Raw genomic sequence first — 19,423 nt, 5'->3', positions numbered from 1 at the left:
ACCCAGCAATCATATGACCCCCTATGAGCAAGCACTTTGGCGACAGTGGGAAGGAAAAACTCATTTTTAACAGGAAGAAACCTCCGGCAGAACCAGGCTCAGGGAGGGGTGAAAGACATGCTGTGGAAGGGAGCCAGATTAATAACAAGTGTGATTCAGTGCAGAGAGGTCTATTAACACATAGTGAGTGAAGAAGAAACACGCAGTGCATCATGGGAATCCCCGGCAGCCTACGTCTATTGCAGCATAACTAAGGGAGGATTCAGGGTCACCTGGTCCAGCCCTAACTATATGCTTTAGCAAAAAGGAAAGTTTGAAGCTTAATCTTGAAAGTAGAGATAGTGTCTGTCTCCTGAATCCAAACTGGAAGCTGGTTCCACAGAAGAGGGGCCTGAAAACTGAAGGCTCTGCCTCCCATTCTACTTTTAAATACTCTAGGAACAACAAGTAAGCCTGCAGAGCGAGAGCGAAGTGCTCTAATAGGGTGATATGGTACTACAAGGTCATTAAGATAAGATGGGGCCTGATTATTTAAGACCTTGTATGTGAGGAGCAGGATTTTGAATTCAATTCTGGATTTAACAGGAAGCCAATGAAGGGAAGCCAAAACAGGAGAAATCTGCTCTCTCTTTCTAGTCCCTGTCAGGACTCTTGCTGCAGCATTTTGGATCAGCTGAAGGCTTTTCAGCGAGTTTTTAGGACATCCTGATAATAAAGAATTACAGTAGTCCAGCCTGGAAGTAATAAATGCATGAACTAGTTTTTCAGCGTCACGCAAATGGAAGAAAGCAGTCTTACATATTTGTTTAATATGTGCATTGAAGGACATGTCCTGGTCAAAAATGACTCCAAGGTTCCTCACAGTGTTACTGGAGGCCAAGGTAATGCCATCCAGAGTAAGAATCTGCTTAGATACCATATTTCTAAGATTTTCAGGGCCGAGTACAATAACCTCAGTTTGAGCTGAATTAAGAAGCAGAAAGTTAGCGGCCATCCAGGTCTTTATGTCTTTAAGACATTCCTGCAGTTTATAATCGGTGTGTGTTATATTTGTTTATTATGCAATATGTAGTAATATGTTTTGAAAAGCTGTAAAAATCCCTTGATATTTAATAGCATGAGGGAAATGTAATTTTCTATAGGCAGGCTAATTTTGTCCTGTTAACGAGTAGCTGATGGGTTTACATCTGTATTATTATTATTGACTCAAAGAGGGTACAGAGTATTTTTAGTTCACTGTTTTAGCTTCAGCAAAAAACAAGATCGTAGCTTCTGTGTATGTTTGTTTTCTTTAAAGAGAATTTTTATTTGTTACAAAAATACACACGATCTCATTTATTTAAGGGTCCAAAGTAACATAAGACAGCAACATGTAACAAACCGATACAATCATTCTGATTATTATTAGTTATTTTTTGGAAAATAAATAAATGTGATAAAAGGTGCAAAGTAAAAAAATAAGTCATTTTCCTGCAGCACAAGTAAACATCCAAACTTTCAGTCCATGACCTTGCAGGTTATATTTTAAAAGATCTGGGCTGTTATGTTGCAGCCCAGGAGGCCAATCTTCACCTATCAAAGGCTTTCGACATCTATTTTCAAACGACGACTCAAGGCTTGCCAAACACTTGTTCGGTATATTGGGCCTTTGAGGCACCTGTCATCATGCTCAAACTATTTCGGCCTGATAAAAAGCATCAACAGAAAACATTTTAGCGTCCTGGGAGCGCACGCGTTCGGCGGCCAAGAACACAGAGTTTTTTCTTTCAGCTGCGACTGTGTGTCGACGCCTGGCCCAGCGCCCAGCTGTGTCCTTTCACTCCTGTTTTCTGACACCGTGAGACTGCAGGAATGCAGTTTTCCTCTCAGAGCAGCCGGCGATCGCATATCTGTCAGTTTTTCACTCATTTATTTTCCAATGCAGAAGTCTTTGAAGATGATGTCCAGGATCTCCTCTGCCCCGACCCGTCCAGTGATCCGGCCCAGGCTGGTGACAGCTACACGGACACCTTCGGCTGCCAGAGCGAGGTCAGTGTCACGGTACCGCTGATACTGAGCCAGAGCCGCCGCACAGCGCTGCAGGTGGGCCCTGTGGCGAGCCTGTGTCAGGGTGGGGGCACCGAACAGAGGGTCGCCACACCTAGAGAGGAAGTTAATCAGCGAATGTGAAGAGCCTCTGGAGGAGAACTATAAAGATAAAGATGCACTGGGAAGACTGCCTTAACAAATAAGCAGTTAAGATTGATCCCTGCCATCAGTTCAGTTTGTACAGCTATCTCACACATCCTGCAAGAGGACATTCAAATGAGACTTGGCCTTCGCACTGTGGCAACAAAACAAAACTCAAACTCACAGAGTCTTGACACTGCTGTGCAGCACTGTGAGGAAGTCCTTCAGTCCCTCGTTAGTCTGGCAGGAGATCAGACAGACAGCAGGGAGACCAGAGACACCTCTCAGCTCCATGTCCAGCTTTTGTCTCTGCTTCTCAGGCAGCAGGTCGGCCTTATTCAACACCAGGAGACACCTGCCTGCAGGACATGATGCGGTAAGTTAACTTGACTGATCCGGATCCTCACCTGTCCCTGACTGGGGTTACCTCATGCACACGTTTAAGACTCTAACTAACTAATTACAGACAGCTACAGGCACCAAGGCTTTACTGTGAAAGTCAAACATCTTTAAAATGCAGTTGGTGCATCAGTAGACAAACGCACGGCACGGTACCTGTGTCAGGCAGCACACTGCTCAGGTGTTCCCGAAGGAACGCCGCGGCTCGGTCTACCTCAGAGGGGAGATGAGCCGAGTCCACGACCACCAGCGTCAGATCCGCCTGCTCCACCCTGGAGAAACAGAGCAGCCTCCACTTTAGTCACAAACCCGCTGCTGACACTCGACCTGTAATGATGGCGTGGCAGGTATTTCTCATCACTATGTGAGTTTTCATGGCTAAATGTGGTTCTGGTAACTACAACAAGGACAGTCGTCAGTATTCTGAACGTGGCTTCTGAAATCTGTTTTTTCGAGGCAACTTTTTCACAACAGTGTGAAAATCGTGTAAGATGCAGTCAGGAAACTTTATGGGCGATAGCGGAGGTCAAAGTGAAGGTGAAGGGCAAAAGTAGGTGTAGTCCAAACCAGGAGTACTGAGTCAAGGTGCAACTGTAAAATAATCTGGGGTCTCTTTGGCCGTTACTTTGAATATTTATGGTTCAGATCCCACCGATCGTTGACTATGACCTTCACATCTGTATCTTACACTGTACACAGACGAACAAACACCGGCACTCAAAACTGCTTTTGTGATGGTTTTTGTGCTACAGGTGGTTCCTCTAGGATAAAGTATAGCTCCTTTTATGCTCTACAATCTATGGCAGTACTGTTGGGAAATACATCAAGTCCAAATACGTTTCCCACCACCTGTGCCCACTCTTGGCTGTACACCAAACGAACCATAAGCTATAGCCCGGAAAAGCTGGCAGGGACATCCCATGACTCTAAATGGTATTCACGTGAAATACTGGTTCCTTGCGTCCGTCTCGCTGTGAGGTAGCAGCAGGAGTGGAGGCGGATGCTTGTACTTACCACGTCCTTCCTGTAGTGACCCAGGTCACGAGCCTTTCTCCTGCTCCCTGCAAAAGAAGTTTCCCACAGAACACAAACCGCCTGCCCTTCCTACAGAGCCACCAGGTCAGCCACATAACTTAAACAAAGAGTAAAGGGATGAGACTGCATTTGCATTCCTCTGGACACATCTGGATTTATACCAGCAGTGACAGCAAAGCTGATACTGCGTTCATTTTGGGAGTCAGGAGGTGACGAATAAGAAAAATACAACGTAGTGCTGTGAAGGCTGACACATGTATGAGGTTCTGTAGTCACTTTACTCTGTACCAGTGAGTACAGAGTGAAAATATGAGTGTCCTTCTTTCACTGCAGGCCCCTTCATGTCCCACACTGACTCACGTACTAGGCCTCCATCCATCCATCCATCCATCCATCCATCCATCTGTTTATCCCTGCATCCATACTTTATTCCAACCATCCATCCATCCATCTTAACTTTATATTCAGTTTAGGGCAGCAGGGGGACTGAAGCCCACCTTTGCCCATCACAGGGCTCAGCTGTCTTTATCTGGTGTAGAAACATACACTGTTTATGTGAAATTAAAGTTAATGTGAAAGCTTTATGTTTTTAGCCCTTTTATTAGCTCACACACTGAACTGACAGTGAAAACTTGTTCTACACTTCGGGGCTCTGACCTGAGCCCATCTGCCCGACTAGTTTACACAAGTTTGGTCTAGTCTAATACATTTAAAAAACCCCACTCTAGTCTAAATTAACCTACTTCCTGCCATCCTACCACCTCACCTCCCTAAAGAGGCACAAATGAGTCATAAATAATACCGCTCCGGATGTGTCCTTCATTTTTGGTCCAAGTACGCTGTGGAGCAGCCTGTGCTTGAGAAACGTAACCTTGATCTCTTCGATAATTTCAGGTTCTTTTCCAATATTTTTAAAACTAATATTAGGGGGAAAGTTGTCCTGTACCATTTCCAACCTTTTGTGACGTGAAAAAATAAGTCTGGCTTTACATCACACACACTCAGTGTGCTGATGTTTTATTAACACTTGGCACTAACGACTCGGCTTTAGCTTCCATTAATAATACTGTAGAGCACAGCGCTATCTCGTTTGGCCAGTATGCGGGCATGCATGCATGCACTGCAACCAGCTTTAAATCATAACTGACAAACAGAAGATTTTCTGTGTGCCTCACCTGCTTTCCCCGAGGCTTCTACCAAACCTCTCCTCTTGACCCGTTTCTTTATTCTCTGTGCCGTTTGTATATATTTCCTCTGTTTGCTATTTATTCCTCATGTCTTTACTAGTTACCGTTTCTATGTGGACTTATGTAGAACTTCTAAACGTGCTATAAAGCCTTCGCGGCTCCATCACGGCGGATACTGTTTTCTATTCTTGAGTCTGACTGCAGAGATGTATGTGTTGTCATTGAACGGCCTGATACTGTATGTTCATCTCTCCTACACACACGAAACTTCTCGACGGTACAACGAGGAAAGGGGACTCTTCGTTACGCAACCTCCTGAGAGTGTTTGCACTGTGTATTTATAACCGTGGCTTAGCATCAATATAAACTCTGGGGTTGGACAGACATTACAGAAATGACTTATTTCTTCCTTTCTTTGTTTCCAAGATCATTTCGCATTGGTCTGCAGGCCAATGTGTTCTGTTAAATCACACATAATGCAGTACTTTGCAATAAATATTCGCTTGTACTCCTGTCCTGTGCAAGTATTCGAACATCAGTCTTTATTTCTTTCTATTAACACGAAAGCAAAACAATGCAACAGAAGTCCAACTTTAAAAGGTTTTCATGCGCTACCTTTCCAGAGCGCGGCGGACGCCCTCTCTCTCCACCAGGTCCGAGCTGTCTCTGAGGCCAGCTGTGTCACTCAGGAGGACGGGGAACCCACCGAGGTCCAGAGCCGTCTCCACCACATCTCTGGTGGTGCCGGCAATGGGAGACACAATGGCTGCAGGTCTCTGACCTTAAATACAAAATGTTTTTAAATGTTAATAAATAAACTTGCCTGTCACAAAAAACAAGCATTGTGTGCATTTCTCAAAGTAATAATTTGGTAATTTTATCACCTGCAATACAGAAGATCATTAATAACCAGAGAAATCTCCTGGGTCTAATAATGCTGACATATCTGTGCTGTCTGGGTGTGAGCTCGGGCGGCTGGGAGCACGAATCAGAGCAGGAAGGACTTTATCTGTCATCTGTCAAACACACCTATCGCTCTGATACGAAGACATCCAAGCTTCAAGTCCGGAGAGCTTACATTAAAAGGTTCGACAAAATGTCAGGAAACATGTCCTCACATTACAAAACACCAAATATATACATAGAAGATAATTAGAGAGAAGCCTGGAAGTGGAACATAAACACTACAGAAACATCTAACAAATGTGAAAATATTACTCATATCTTAAATGTTTTATTCTTTTAAGTCTTTTAAGTAAGAACGTAGGGATAAAGGTTTCCGTCTTTCACACAAAAAACTGCGATGAAAAGCAGAAGTTAAAAAACTTTCACAAAAAGACAAAAGGTGAAAGTTTTGTCTAATCAAAAACTAGAACAAACTGTTTGACTCAAGCTGCAGCGTAAAGGTGTGAAAGCTCTTCAGGTGCATTTATGTTTCCATCCAGACTCCTTTCATTATTATTCTTTCACATTTAGTGAAGAATATGAAGGATTGAACTGAAGGAACTGGGCACAAAGGTAAGTCACCAAGTCTTTATCCAACCAAATATGAAATATGGCCACAATCTCCCCTTTGGTTCTGAATTAGGGCTGAGCATCGACTTCGATTTCTATAATCGATCTGATTTTGACTCAGTCAGAAATATTATAATTCTGATCATTTATCAGTTAATATCCATATTTTTATATCTACGTATAAAAACAAAGCTGACACTTCATCAGAGGTGTAACTTTGTGTAACTGAGGATAAAACACAGGCCTGCTTTTTATAGCAGATAACCTTAAAAATATTCTGCAGTGGATCAAAAACTGAAGAAAACCATGAATCAGCCTGTGAACATTACCTGACGCTGCTGAAGTGAAACAAAGTTACAGACAGAGATAAGGGTTTTGAAGTTTGGCATCATTTTACAAAGTTTACATTTCCTCTGGATTGAACAGCAGAAATGAGGCTTTCTTGTCTGAGGCCGGCAGCACTGAACACAACGATAGACTGATGCGTAATAATCAGTGAATAATGCAGAAAACAGAGGATCTTGATGGTAAACTGGTGTCCGAGTACACTGACAGAGAGAGCTGTGCAGGAAGTGTGATTTTTATCGTGGTGGAAACAAAACAGCCAAAGTCAGAGAGAATTAATGACGTGAAGTTTTCATCTTCTTTTGCTGCTTCAGTCAATTTTGGTCAGAGTGACGAAACCTGCAGCTTCAGAATCTGTGAATGTCGACTTTCAGCCCCGACGGCGTGTCCGTGCACGTGCTGTGGGGTGAACGATCCACGCTCTGGGTTTACATCCTTGTGTGGATCCGCGTACCTGCTCTCATTTGCTGTTTTAAATAGTTTTTTGGTGTTTCTGGTAAAATACATTTTTATCAGGCCTGTGTTTTATTCAAACTAAAAATGATTTGAATCAGGAAATCGATTTTTAAACCCAGCCCTAGTCTGAATTATGTTGATGTCACAGCGAAGCTGAACGTTGACTTTCTGGATATAAAATGTAACCAAGTTGTCCACGTTAGTTTTCAATCTTGAGTTACATTCAACATCATGTTTACTGTGGTCACAGTGACCTTGGACTGTGATTGGTTTGTCTCTGATTCCACGTTGGCGTTTGCACCAAATGTGCTGCGATTCCCTAAAGTCGTTGCTGATGCTACACTGGATGGATGAATCGGATCGATCCATCAGGCTCGGCACTCTTCAAACAGATCATAAAAAAAGAGGAGCGGCTTCTGATGAGAATGAAAAATCAGGTTTCTTGTGGTTTATGGGCACGCAGCACAGAAATGTCACTCTTTTTGAGTCCATTCTGAGATGACAGATATCTTTTTCCCTGATTATAATTTTGATCCTTTCGCTGTATGTGAGGGTGTGTCCAACTCTTCCTGGCTCTCTTACAGAGTTTGTTAAGAAGGCTACTTTTTCCCGCATTAGTAGCTCCCGCGATCACCACCTGGACCCCGCCGCGAAGCCGCTCGCCCCGTCTCTCGTCCTTCAGGTGTCGCTCAATCTCCGCTTGCAGATCACGTACTGACACATCCACTATGAGGGGATCAACACAGACACAGTGGCATTATAAAATACATTTCTGTCCTCTAAGTTGTCAAACTACAGCGTGTAAAGAATCCTTTTCCCTTAAAACTCTTCGATGGACAAAGTATTTCACTCGAATTTTGGCCTCTATGAAGGTAAAAATGAACACAATGTCAGATAAATCTTGCTGTATGTTTGCAAGTGGAAAAGCAAAGTATTTATACCACCTTTCCTATTTTTGAAAGTCTATTATTGTTTTCCGCTCTGTGGCATGAGCCAACATTCCTCACCACCAAAACAAACACCCGTTCCCAGGCTTTGTGCTGAAATCTCAAAACATTTGAGACTTATGAAAGAACCTGGCAGTGCCAGACGACTGGCGACACTCACAGGGGAGGTCGCTCTCTCTCACGCTGTGAGTTTAGGAAACCCAGTCGGGCCGCTGACGGCGCTCTTCCTGGGAGTAGGCTTGTTTTTGAAGGCAAGACAAATGCCTCAACTGTCCTTCTGGCCGTCCTCTCAACACATCCTAAGAAAATGACCCTTAGAAAAATTGCCACTTAGAGCTCATAACAGGAAGAGCAGTCAGACTCCTCTCTCACTGACAGAAAAAGTCCTCGGTTCCCTTTAACCCCTTAAAATCCCAAAGGATGACTGTCCTGTTGCTGTTTTGCAAAGGTCAAAGTGCACAGGTACCTCGGTTCAAGACCCCGTCCTCAATGAGCTCATCCTCGCTGAAGTCTATGAAGGCCTCGACGTGGGCCAGACACTGTGAAGACACACGAAACAGAAAACGACTTAACGATAACATTTTTGGAGTCGTCTTAAAAAAATGAAGCCAGTTTTTCTATTTTTACTGCAAAGCTTATTTACATGAAATGTGACACGAGCCCAGAAAAATACACGACAGAGAGCAGGAGACTCGTGAACAGCAGGTCGCTGTGCCTGCAGTGATGCAGGGATGTAATTCAGCCAAAGAAAGGGCAGAAACACGTCTGTAAGTCACTGAATGTTTTCACTTTACGTTCAGTTTCAAGGTAAAAGCAAGAAGAGCCTTTCTCCTCAGTTATTTACGTCACTTATCTGCAGATATGAACATGAATCCTTTCTGTTGAGTCTTTCTGTAGTTTTGCTTCACTGCCAGATTTAAGCTCAGGATCAGCTCTGTATACAGAAAAGCTTCAGCATTTCCACCAAGATCAGTATCTTGATTGACATTGTGGAACATAAACACAATAGCGGTATAGCTCCAGAAAAACAGGAAGCATCAGATTCCCATAGTTGAATCAATTTGTAAATGCGGGAAACCTATGATTAAAAAAGCAGCAGTGTTTTGGTGTCAAATGCAGGTTTGACCTGCACCAACATACACATATAGGATACTTTTTTATTAGCAATCTTCTCAGAAACGCGGGTCCAAAATAAAGCCGTGTTTTAAAAGCTTCTAGGAACTGTGCTAAGTAGCTGCCAACAAGCAAATTAAGTAGATTTTCTCAGGGGAGAACACCTGGACCGGTTGGTCAGGTCTGGTGCCAAAGTATTGAAAGACAACCGTTTTATGCTTTTCAAAACAGGTCAGAGTACAAAAGGGCTTGGCCCACATCCAGCGAGTTCAAGTGTTCATCCGCGGTCAGCGACCTTCTCCTGTGAACTGCCTCCACAAAATGGGAACAAAAAACACGATCAGGTCCGGATTATGCAAACGCACAGCAACACACGGCACCACGTCAGCGTCCTCTAACTTTGGACTCAACTCACGATGACTTCTTTATCATTTTGGACTGCATGCATCAACTCAACCACAAATGAACAACGTTGCTTTTTAAATCTTTAGAAATAATAAGGCAAAATAAGGCAACGAGCTACAGTAAGAGGAGCAAAAACGGTCTCTAACCCGAGATTTACATTCGCGTTCATTTCTCCTAACCTGAGCGACACCTACTGATTTATGACGCACACAGGATACCTCACACAGATAAGAAGAACAATACCGCTGCACGTACTGTATCATGCTTTTATTCGACTGTGGTCATTTTCAGATAAACGCCGGCCACGTTTGAGATAATTCATCTTTCAGACGCTCAGTAAAGCACTGCAGCAGGTTTTAATCACATTTCTAAAACAACAGTTGTTTGTCAGAAACAGATGCTGTCTGCTTACTAACACCGCACTTTTCCTCAGGAAATAAAAATGTTAACACAGTCTGTCAGCGGCAGTGACTCAGGTCTGATGCCACGAATGCTAAAAATTACAGGTTTTTTATTTTTCTCTGGAAAGCGAGTCACCTCACTGATCAGAGGAAACGCTGCCGTTACTCACTCGACCGCTTCTGACTCTCCCGTCGGAGCATTTTATTCGTATTTGTAAGAAATGTTCAACCATTTTAAAAAGTTACTGCGACTTTAGAAAACTTTCTGTTTCACTGTTACGCTGGCTGATTGGATTCATATGATTTTCTTTTAATTCCATGTCTATGAGGTCAAACTAAAAGTACTTTAATACTTTGTGTAGATGTGCCCGGGATAGACTATCACTTTGATTCCAAGCATTGAACAGAAACGCACGTACTGCAGCAACTTGAAAACAGGAAGCCTCAGACTCCCATAGGTTGCTGCATCAACACTGTGCAGTCTTAGAGGTACAAAAATGCATTGTGTTGGTACGAAGCAAGTGAATCCTGACCTACAGCACAGTGAGGACAGGTTCTTTCCTGAGTTTCTTCTGGGAAAACTCCAGAAGTTCCCCTCGTTTCAGGTGCCAAGCTAGAATGAGCTAAAACAGATGCTTTCTGTTTGTGCAGAGACGAGGTGCAGATAGGAGAGACCGGGTGTCCAAGCTGCTGCGTCCAGTCCAGCTGAAGACCGGAGCAAGTTTCAGAGCAAAGCAGCTCCAGACCATCACACGACCACCAGGTTTGACTGAATCACTGCGTCAGTTTTTCAATTCAATGCAATTCAGCTTTATTTATACAGTCGCCTCAACATGCTTTATATTGTAAGGTAGACCCCACAATAATACATACAGAGAAAAACCCAACAATCATATGACCCCCTATGAGCAAGCACTTTGGCGACAGTGGGAAGGAAAAACTCCCTTTTAACAGGAAGAAACCTTCGGCAGAACCAGGCTCAGGGAGGGGCGGGGCCATCTGCTGCGACTGTTTGGGGCGGCGGTGGATGGCCTCAAATACTCCAAAAAGTTCAGCTTTGGACTCATCAGGATATGTCCTCAATTCATTTTCCCATGTGAGGCCTGCAGCTCTCTAGATGTTGTTCTGAGTTCTTCCTCCTGGATGAGTCGTTGATGTGAGTAATTTTGGTCGGCCGGTCACGCCTGCGATTGTTCACCGCAGCTGAACGATGCTCTGTGACTCTTTCCAAACCGACTTTGTTTCTCAGCAGTTTCTTTTTGAGATTTTTTATACTACTTCGTTTTCTCTTGATTCAGCAGGTCTGTCAGGTGTAAATGAATTAAATATGTATGTGTGACACAGAAAAAATTTAAACATCATGTAAAAGGGGCAAATACTTCTTCACACCAGCCACTTTTCTACCAGAGGACGTACCCGTTTCAGTCTGTCGCTCCAGTCCTGATACAGGCGTCCCAGTTCGCCTGACATCTGTCTAAGAGCCTGCCTCCTCTGGGCCTCTGTCTCTGCGTGGATCAGATCCCCAAGCCCCTCCACCTATGAATCACACACCATATGTTACGTATATCCTTATACTGGAATGTTTAATATGTTGACATCCTTTCTGTCTCCTGTAATAACACCAACGTTTCTCCCAAAAAGTTTAAAATAAAGTGCAAATTCAATAATTTCCAAATCATTTAAACCGAATATTTAAACACAACATATCAAACGTTAAAGGTTAGAAATGTCATTACTATTATTTTTTAACATAACCCAACATAAATAATCATTTTTGGCTTTAATGAAGCCGTCATCTTTCCAAAAAAAGCAGAGACGTGGAAATGTTTGCCGTGTGTGTTTATCGGATCTATAACACACTGTGAGCATATGAGGAAATGAGCAGACGCACTGCAAGAGTTTTAGGGTATAAAAAATACTGGGAACACCCAGAGCTCAGCGTCCCAGCAGACATCCCTGTGCCATCAACAGTTTCACAATCCTACACTGACTTGTTTCAAGTTATTGAAAGGTTAAAAAGATTTTCAGGAACCTTGCCCTCTGACCTTTGACCTTTTGGTCAAAGACACTGGGATTCAAACTTGTCTGACCTATCACCCCCCTGCCCCCCAATCAGCCTTTTATGGCTGAGGTGTATATAAATATATATAATGCAGCCCATTGAATACGCAGATGTGGGTCTTGCCTGTTCAGCACCCAGAGTCTGGCTGCTGGGATACGTGCAACACCCGTTTTGGCGCCCACGATTTCCAACAAACATATTTGCAAACTTTGATGCGTCCATCATCAGAGGCTTTTCCAACACCAATTTTAAAATGAATTGTGTTCACTGACAACAGTTTTCAGAAGTGCTGCGGGCTGTTTCATCAAGTGTTTTTCCCTTATTATGTCCATTAGGTGTTATCTACAGGAAAGTGCATCCTGCTGCTGTTTAGAGAGGGATGTCGCTGCCACAGAATAGACACCCAGGCCAAATTCCTTTCAGCACCAATAAAACTCATCTTATCTGAAAGTTCTGCGAGCGTTTGGCTCATCTGCAATTTTACTTGTCCTCTCAAAACAGTCCATTAAAAACTTTATTAAATTGTACGTGCGTGTTATTCATATCCAATGTACTGTGTGAGGTTAATATATTGGTTTTTTTACGCTTCACAGAAAATCCAAACAGACTTTTATTAATGCTTCAGGCTGTATATTAAAAAAAACATCTACAGAGGCCCACAGTTGTTGCATTAATGCGGGAATATCGAACAACTCAATGAAATAAAATTGCCAAAGGGGAAAATATGCAAAAGGAGAAGATGTCCCTGTTTACATTTCATGCGTATGAAATCCCCGAACAGGCCGCTATAATAACTCTAGATGCACAACAATGTGTTTTACACATTCCTCTCGACTCGCCTCCGTTAAACCGAGTTTCCCTGCTTGAAAAGCTCTCCGCGTGAACTCCCCCGCTTCGGCCGGCCTCAAGCCAGGCACGCTTCCTGAAAAACACACGTAAACACAAACACGAAGAAATGTATGAGACACGAGGTAGGCATGCATCGTGCACACAATGCACACACGGAGGACAAAACACAAGGTCAATGACTCACGTAGAGAGCAAAAACAGGCACAACTACAGGTTAAGTAGGTTATGGGTTCATTGTTTTCTCAGACACTTTGCAAATCTCATCAGGAGAGACAATAGTGAGTGCAAAACCATTTGGCAAACGTGGGTCACCGTCTCCTGATTAGAGACATTTTACCCGACTGATCTCGCCGACAATCTCAGTGTTTTTGGTTTCCAAACAAAGGCAACAATTTTATCTGAATGAACCTTGAAAACAAAGGTAATGTAATATTAAATATTCCTCCCTGCTTAGAAAAACACCTTACAGCGCATAGACTGACTCTCTGCTTTATACAATGCTGCCCCCTGGGAGGTCAACAGGAGAACTGCAGTAAAAACATCAAGCACAGAAGGATGGTCACGCTTGCCACAGCGCATATTAAAAGTATCTCAGACACGCCGATGCATGCGTCAGTTCTCTGTTTTAAGTCGCAGTGATGGATAGCCGCCTGACTCCAACAGATATCGTACTTACGGAGGCTTAGAGCTCAGGAAGCTACAAAGACTCAAACTTCAAAACGCTCTTCAAAGGGAGCGCTGCATCTCAAGTCTGCATATGTTTGCTTGTCACATTGAATTATATCAAGTTGTTGAAAACATTATACTGAGAATCGCATCTTACCAAGAGCCTGTAAGACAGCAGTAATGACTGCGGGACCTCCGTGGATATGGAACTCCACACTATCTTCTCCGGAGAAACTACGAGGAGCTGATGAAACAAACAAAGGAATAACAACACTCTGTGGGTCCTTTAGCTATTTACATAGTAAAGAGAAATGAAGTGAATAACAGGCAGGACGTGACATGCTGGAAAGATTTATTACTGGTTTTAGATAAAACACAGCAGCCCTCACTTGTGGGTTACTGACTTTAAATGTTAGTGAGAAATGATGTGGTTTTACCAAACTCTGTAATGTTGTTTAGAGAATGTGTCCCACTTTTAAAGCAGCGCACCGCTCTATTTCCACCGTTTCCAAACAATGCAGTGAAAAAACCTTATTTCACGAGTGGAAAAACATTTGAGGCAGATACTAGACTTCTCAGGCGTAGACCTTCCACCAAAGTCACTCCAAGCTCAGATCGTGCTCAGAGAAATGGGGGGAAAAAACGAAACAAAGAACTACGTCTCAGACTCTGCAGGCCTCAGTTAGCATGTTCGGTTTGCATGGCTGCATCTGAGCAAATCACAAGCCTTCTGTAGCAATGTGCTTTAGGCAGATGAGACCAAAGTGGAGAAACACAGCATCTTAGCACAAACACTTCAGCACAGTGTTGGAGTGATGAAGGTTTGGCCACAGAGTGTGGCCACTTTGCAGTCCCGGAGTCGAGCATGAACTCCTCTGTACGCTAAAGTCTTCTGGAGTCAAAAGTCTATCAAAGAGCTAAACCTTGGCCAAATTAGGTCCTGCATAAGGACAAAGATCCCGAGCACAGCAGTAAACCGACAACACAATGGCTATAAAAGAATCAAGGTGCTGCGATGGTCCAGACCTGAGCGTGACTGAGATGCTGGGACCTTAAGAGAGCTGTGGCTTAATAAATACCCACAAACATCAGTGAACTGAAGCACATTTGAAAAGAAGAGTGAGCCTACATTCCTCCACAACAATACTTCAAGCTATTGCTGCTAAATGTGGTTCTACTAGTTCCTGAATCATGGAGTGTAGTTAGTTTTTCACACACTGCTTCCTGGTACCCAGGACTCAGGAGAAACTGCTGATCCTCTCTGAGGCCTTCCCCAAACCGCAGCATCAATCAAGATCTGTGCTCACTCCATCCATCATCCTGTTTCAATAAGCACTGTTTAATCAGAACTGAGGTGTGGTCCCTGCCTGAGGAATAATGACACTGTGTAATACATCAAACGGCAATATTCATCTCAGGTTGTATTTACCTACTTTTATTACCTGCCAAACACGACATCATTTTTATATTGTGTACTGATATGTAAAACAATAACACTGGCTGAGGGAATACTTCCTTTTTTACCATAACTAAGTACGAGTCTGTCTACATATCTGGGACATGCTGATACAACTTTGGACATGAATGTAACTTATGTGCTTCTAAACAAAAACATATCCACATCCTCATATTCTCAGACAAAAAAGAGAAGAACAAAATGTAAGAACGGTCCAGTGGAACTGACCTGGGAACCACAGGACGAGCCCACGGTCCAGCACTTCTGTGGAGCGGGGGTCTGTGATGCTGCGTAACAGGGCGGTGCGTGGAGGGGGCAGACGCTGCGTGAACCCAGCCATACACCTCAGGGCCGTAGCTGAGGCGGGACCACTGACACGTACCACTGCCACCCCACACCTGCCGTGCCCGGACGACAGCGCAAAGATGGTGTCAGCATCAGCCAGTGCAGCCGGGGCTCCATCACAGGTAGAGGAGAGGAGCCTGTAGGGTGGAGCTCCACGGCTGGAAATAAGAAAATGACTGATTCATACTATAACATATTGTACATCTTGTTTTCAGTTATTATACCTCTATTGTATTATTTAAACTCAAAATCAAAGTAATAAATAAGCACTTAAATAAACAACACTGCAAGTTAAGTCAGTGTAACAACGAGCATTAAACTTGTGTGGGTAAAAGTGTGGATAAATAATGGAAAGTGCCCAAAGAAATCAATGTAACTATATTTTAACAGCACTATTTTGCTTCAGTGAATGCAGCCATAAAAATAAAGACATGAATTTGACATAGAGGCCGGGAAACAGAACAAACCTCGTCCTGACTGTGTGCACAGCAGCTCTCCATATCCCACCACACACGGACCGCAGCGGCAGCATGATTATGAGACACCAAACGTTTCATTTATTTGCTGCTTCTCATACAGACTGACACCCAACACATTATTTCCACTTTGCTTCTTTTCAGTTAACGTCGGAGTGTCTGTGAAGCTAATGTTAGCTGCCAAATCCGAACATTCAATCATTTGCGTCTTATCTTCTGTTATATTAAAGTATAATGTTCGTAATTTACAAACTCATCCCGCTCGTGATTTGTCCTTCCCATCTTTCAGTCACATTTAAGTAGCTCCTCCCACTCTTGATTCCGATTGGTTACCGTTTCTCCTAACGACAGCAGATTAAGCTCTCCCGTTTGTTCAACGCTTGTCAATCTAGCATAAGCCACGCCTATCGTACGCTGAAAATTCGGTCCGTGTGACTATTTCAAATATGATCGGTTCCGGGATCATAGGTCTGATTTTCAGCCTTTTTTGTTGTTTTATATCACGTTAAACAAATACATCCGTTTAAAAATGTAAAAATAAAATTTTGGTTATTTTATGGAAGGAATCTGTTTGACAGTAATCTTTTGTCCCCCACAAAAGTAGCGTTGCATGAAATAAAGCATGAAAATGACTCGTTGTTTAACTTGAAATTGTGTTGTGATGTTTACAAATCTTCCTCTAATATAAAGGGATTTTATGTGATTTAGGCCACAAAACGATTCATTAACACTGTCATTGGTGTACATCGATCCCTGCTGCAAATTCCAATGTTTTACTTTTTGTGTATATAACTAATATCATTATTATTGGGGCTATAAACATTTCACTTTTTATCACTACTATTTAATGTTTTACTTATGTTTACATGAACTCAAATGATTAACTCAGTGATGCACCTGCTGTCAAAGGATCTACTGTTTGTGCGATGTCCGTGCCAACATGTCTGTCACCTTTGTTTTGTGGTTAGTATATGGAAAAAAGGAGGCTGTAAAATTCAGTTCAGGACAGACCAGAGTTTGTTTTACTGCCAATTTTCTTATCAAATCACCGAAGACTGGGGGAAATACCTCTGGCACATTATGCAGAATGCACATGTTATTGAGGACACAAATTAGCAGTCAAGTTTTGGTTTTTTCAGCACAAGGTGGAAAATATCGCTTAGTGTGTGAGAATCAACAGCAGTGCAAACAGGGTTATTCTTACAGCACTACTATTTTTAATTTATTTTTAAATGATAAGTTTTACAGTATTTGTTTAGATTGCGTTCTGTGTTTATTAAAACTAACAGTGATTTGATCTGTGGTTCTTCATATACTACATAAATGCGTGCATGTAACAGAATATAAACAGAGCATCTGTTTATATTCTGTGCATCAGTGTGTGTGTGTGTGTGCGTGTGTGTGTGTGTGTGTGTGTGTGTGTGTGTGTGTGTGTGTGCGCCCCACTGCAGCGTCTTGCAGCTGTCATCCCAGAGTGGTGAGTAAGCAGAATTTGTGCTCACAGATGAGATGCTCCATACGAGGGGGCGGGCTGCCAGCCTGCCTCTGTAGCCGCACAGTGAAACACGGCCTCCAGGAGGGACGACCAAGATGATAGATTGTGTACACGGTGAAGAGGCATGGCCCGAGGCCTGGGAGCAATCTTTAACCTGGGATCTAAATAATTTATAGACTGCTCAGTGTATGCACAGAGCATGACAGCTGCCACCTCACAGCTGCAGAATACAGTCCAAACAGAGACAGTTACCTCTCAGCCCCGATTATGATTCAAGGTTATGAAATGATCTTTGTCTACAACGATAGCTGTGTTCACCTTCCTTGCACACACAAGCACTCCTAACATTTGCTTTAGCAACTCCCCCACAGGTTGAAAAAGGGGCAAACACAGTAATTAAAGACAAAGCACATATTTTACCTGCAGAGGACCATCTGACTCGCTCTGCTGTAACAACATTTATTTTGAGGGATGTGTGTCTCTTTAGGGTGGAGGACTGCTCTTTGCTCTCTTTTCAAGACAGTGTGACCATGTAAACTGGCCTTATTATAGCGATACAGTGATGGAATGACCAAGCTTATTATGCAGGAAAGCAAACATTGCACAGCTCCACGCTGTGTTTACTGTAGAGTGTTTGACTGAGAAGCGATATTACCGGTAGCCACACCCAAGTGTCACTAAAAATTGAATCCATGAAGATATTTTTTGCACAGCCTATTCAGTTTTCCGGTCATACTCAAAGAAGAGTGATAGTCTATGAAAGGATTATCAAAGGCGTGCACATTAAAAGATCATCTGAATGGGCATCTTGCCTGTAAAGTAATGTCATCACTGTGAAAACCATGCATTTTGAATGAGTTTTCCTTTAATGTAGCCATTTGGATTCTATTTTTGTCCTCGATCTGCAGCCTGCGAGGTGATAAAAATACATTTCTCTCAGAGATGGAGGAACCGCTACTACATGCATGCATAGATTTTTAAATTCCTACAGTGTGCGTGGTGCGGCTTTGTTACATTTAACAGTTTTGCTAATGCAACCTGAGACAACAATCAGTCGCTAAATCAGTCATCGACCGTGAAGGTGCATGTGTGTCACACAGCCCCCTCCATCCATCCCTCCCTTCCTCCCTCCCTCTCTTTGTCCCTCCTCCTGTAGTGGTTGGAGGAGCGCTCTCCATCTAACCGCGCATCCTGCTCCAGAGTACCACCAGGATGATCCGCCGCTGCGCCAACGCCGACAACCTTCACTTCACTTTCATTCTCATTTAACCCCCACTCTGACCCCCCACCGGCCCCTACGCTACACCCATGCTTTGCCCTCCTCTTGAGATGCGACACCGCTGCACGATTTCCCGGAGAATACCTTCATCCTCAGTCGCTCCTCGCTGATAGAGAGCATGCCCGACACGGGGACGGCAGCGGCGGGCGCTGCTGCAGCCGGGGCGGCCGCCGGTGGCGCGACCACCTCCGGGGACGGCCCCGAGAGCTCCCGGCACCGACACCGAGCGCCGCAAGGAGACGCAGAGAGGCCGGATCCGGGCTCGGCTCCGCCACAGACCTCCTCCGGCGTGCTGGGTGAGTGAGAGGAGGCGGAGGGAAGGACAGGTGAACGCGACGCTGTTGGAAAACGAGACAAGAGGCGCACTGCCGTCGCGCACCTCGCGGTGGCACGGTTCTTTTGTCTCCACGAGGGCGTCCCAAAATCAACACCTGGTCAGGCAGCAGGCCTGTAAACGATGGCTCTGACTTGCATTTCGTGCTGTTTCCAAAAATCACTGATGTGATAAAAGGTGTTCAGGAAAAATGGCCACTTTGGCACATCCGAGTTATGACCTTCTGGTCGGTTATTGTTTGTTTAGCCCATTAGCCTGCCTCCTGTTATGAGCCCATTTGTTCCCTCTGGGCAGCTGTTGTTGTCCATACTGTCCTCACATGCGGCCTTGATTGGCTGATAGTTAGCCTATTTTTATTTAAGGGGGTCCTCTCTTGTCAAGGTTTAAGGTTGTTTACCTTCGAGATCACTTTACTCGGCATTTCCGAACTATTGCAGGTGGACCGCACTATTGCACACAGCGTCGCGCACCGTTATTTCCTCAGTGCCA

General features: G+C 43.8%; 2 protein-coding genes across 4 annotated transcripts in view; one reads left to right on the top strand and one right to left on the bottom strand.

The window, feature by feature from the left end:
* Positions 1–1,277: 1,277 nt before the first annotated feature.
* Positions 1,278–18,821, bottom strand: gtpbp3 (GTP binding protein 3, mitochondrial). 2 transcript variants are annotated; one of them, XM_025899426.1, is made up of 11 exons: positions 18,685–18,821; positions 15,234–15,508; positions 13,707–13,793; positions 12,874–12,956; positions 11,389–11,508; positions 8,520–8,592; positions 7,689–7,832; positions 5,406–5,571; positions 2,725–2,840; positions 2,354–2,528; positions 1,278–2,140 (listed from the first exon to the last, which is right to left on the bottom strand). In XM_025899426.1, the coding sequence occupies exons 2-11, from the start codon at positions 15,343–15,345 to the stop codon at positions 1,909–1,911; spliced, it is 1,308 nt and encodes a 435-aa protein (XP_025755211.1). In that variant the 5' UTR covers positions 15,346–15,508; positions 18,685–18,821; the 3' UTR covers positions 1,278–1,908. The 2 variants fall into 2 exon arrangements, with proteins under 2 accessions (XP_025755211.1, XP_005451931.1); XM_005451874.4 differs by lacking the exon at positions 18,685–18,821 and adding an exon at positions 15,818–16,979.
* Positions 18,459–19,423, top strand: part of ano8b (anoctamin 8b) — a 37,707-nt gene continuing 36,742 nt past the window's right edge. The window contains exon 1 of one of the 2 annotated variants that reach the window (XM_019346698.2): positions 18,459–18,896. In XM_019346698.2, the coding sequence (XP_019202243.1) occupies positions 18,719–18,896 (178 nt within the window). In that variant the 5' untranslated portion in view covers positions 18,459–18,718. The remainder of the gene's footprint in view (positions 18,897–19,423) is intronic. The other variant, XM_019346700.2, reaches the window with a different exon arrangement.

The sequence above is a fragment of the Oreochromis niloticus genome, linkage group LG17 (assembly GCF_001858045.2).
Source record: "Oreochromis niloticus isolate F11D_XX linkage group LG17, O_niloticus_UMD_NMBU, whole genome shotgun sequence".
Taxonomy (NCBI): domain Eukaryota; kingdom Metazoa; phylum Chordata; class Actinopteri; order Cichliformes; family Cichlidae; genus Oreochromis; species Oreochromis niloticus.
This window is presented reverse-complemented; position numbering and strand designations above follow the sequence as displayed.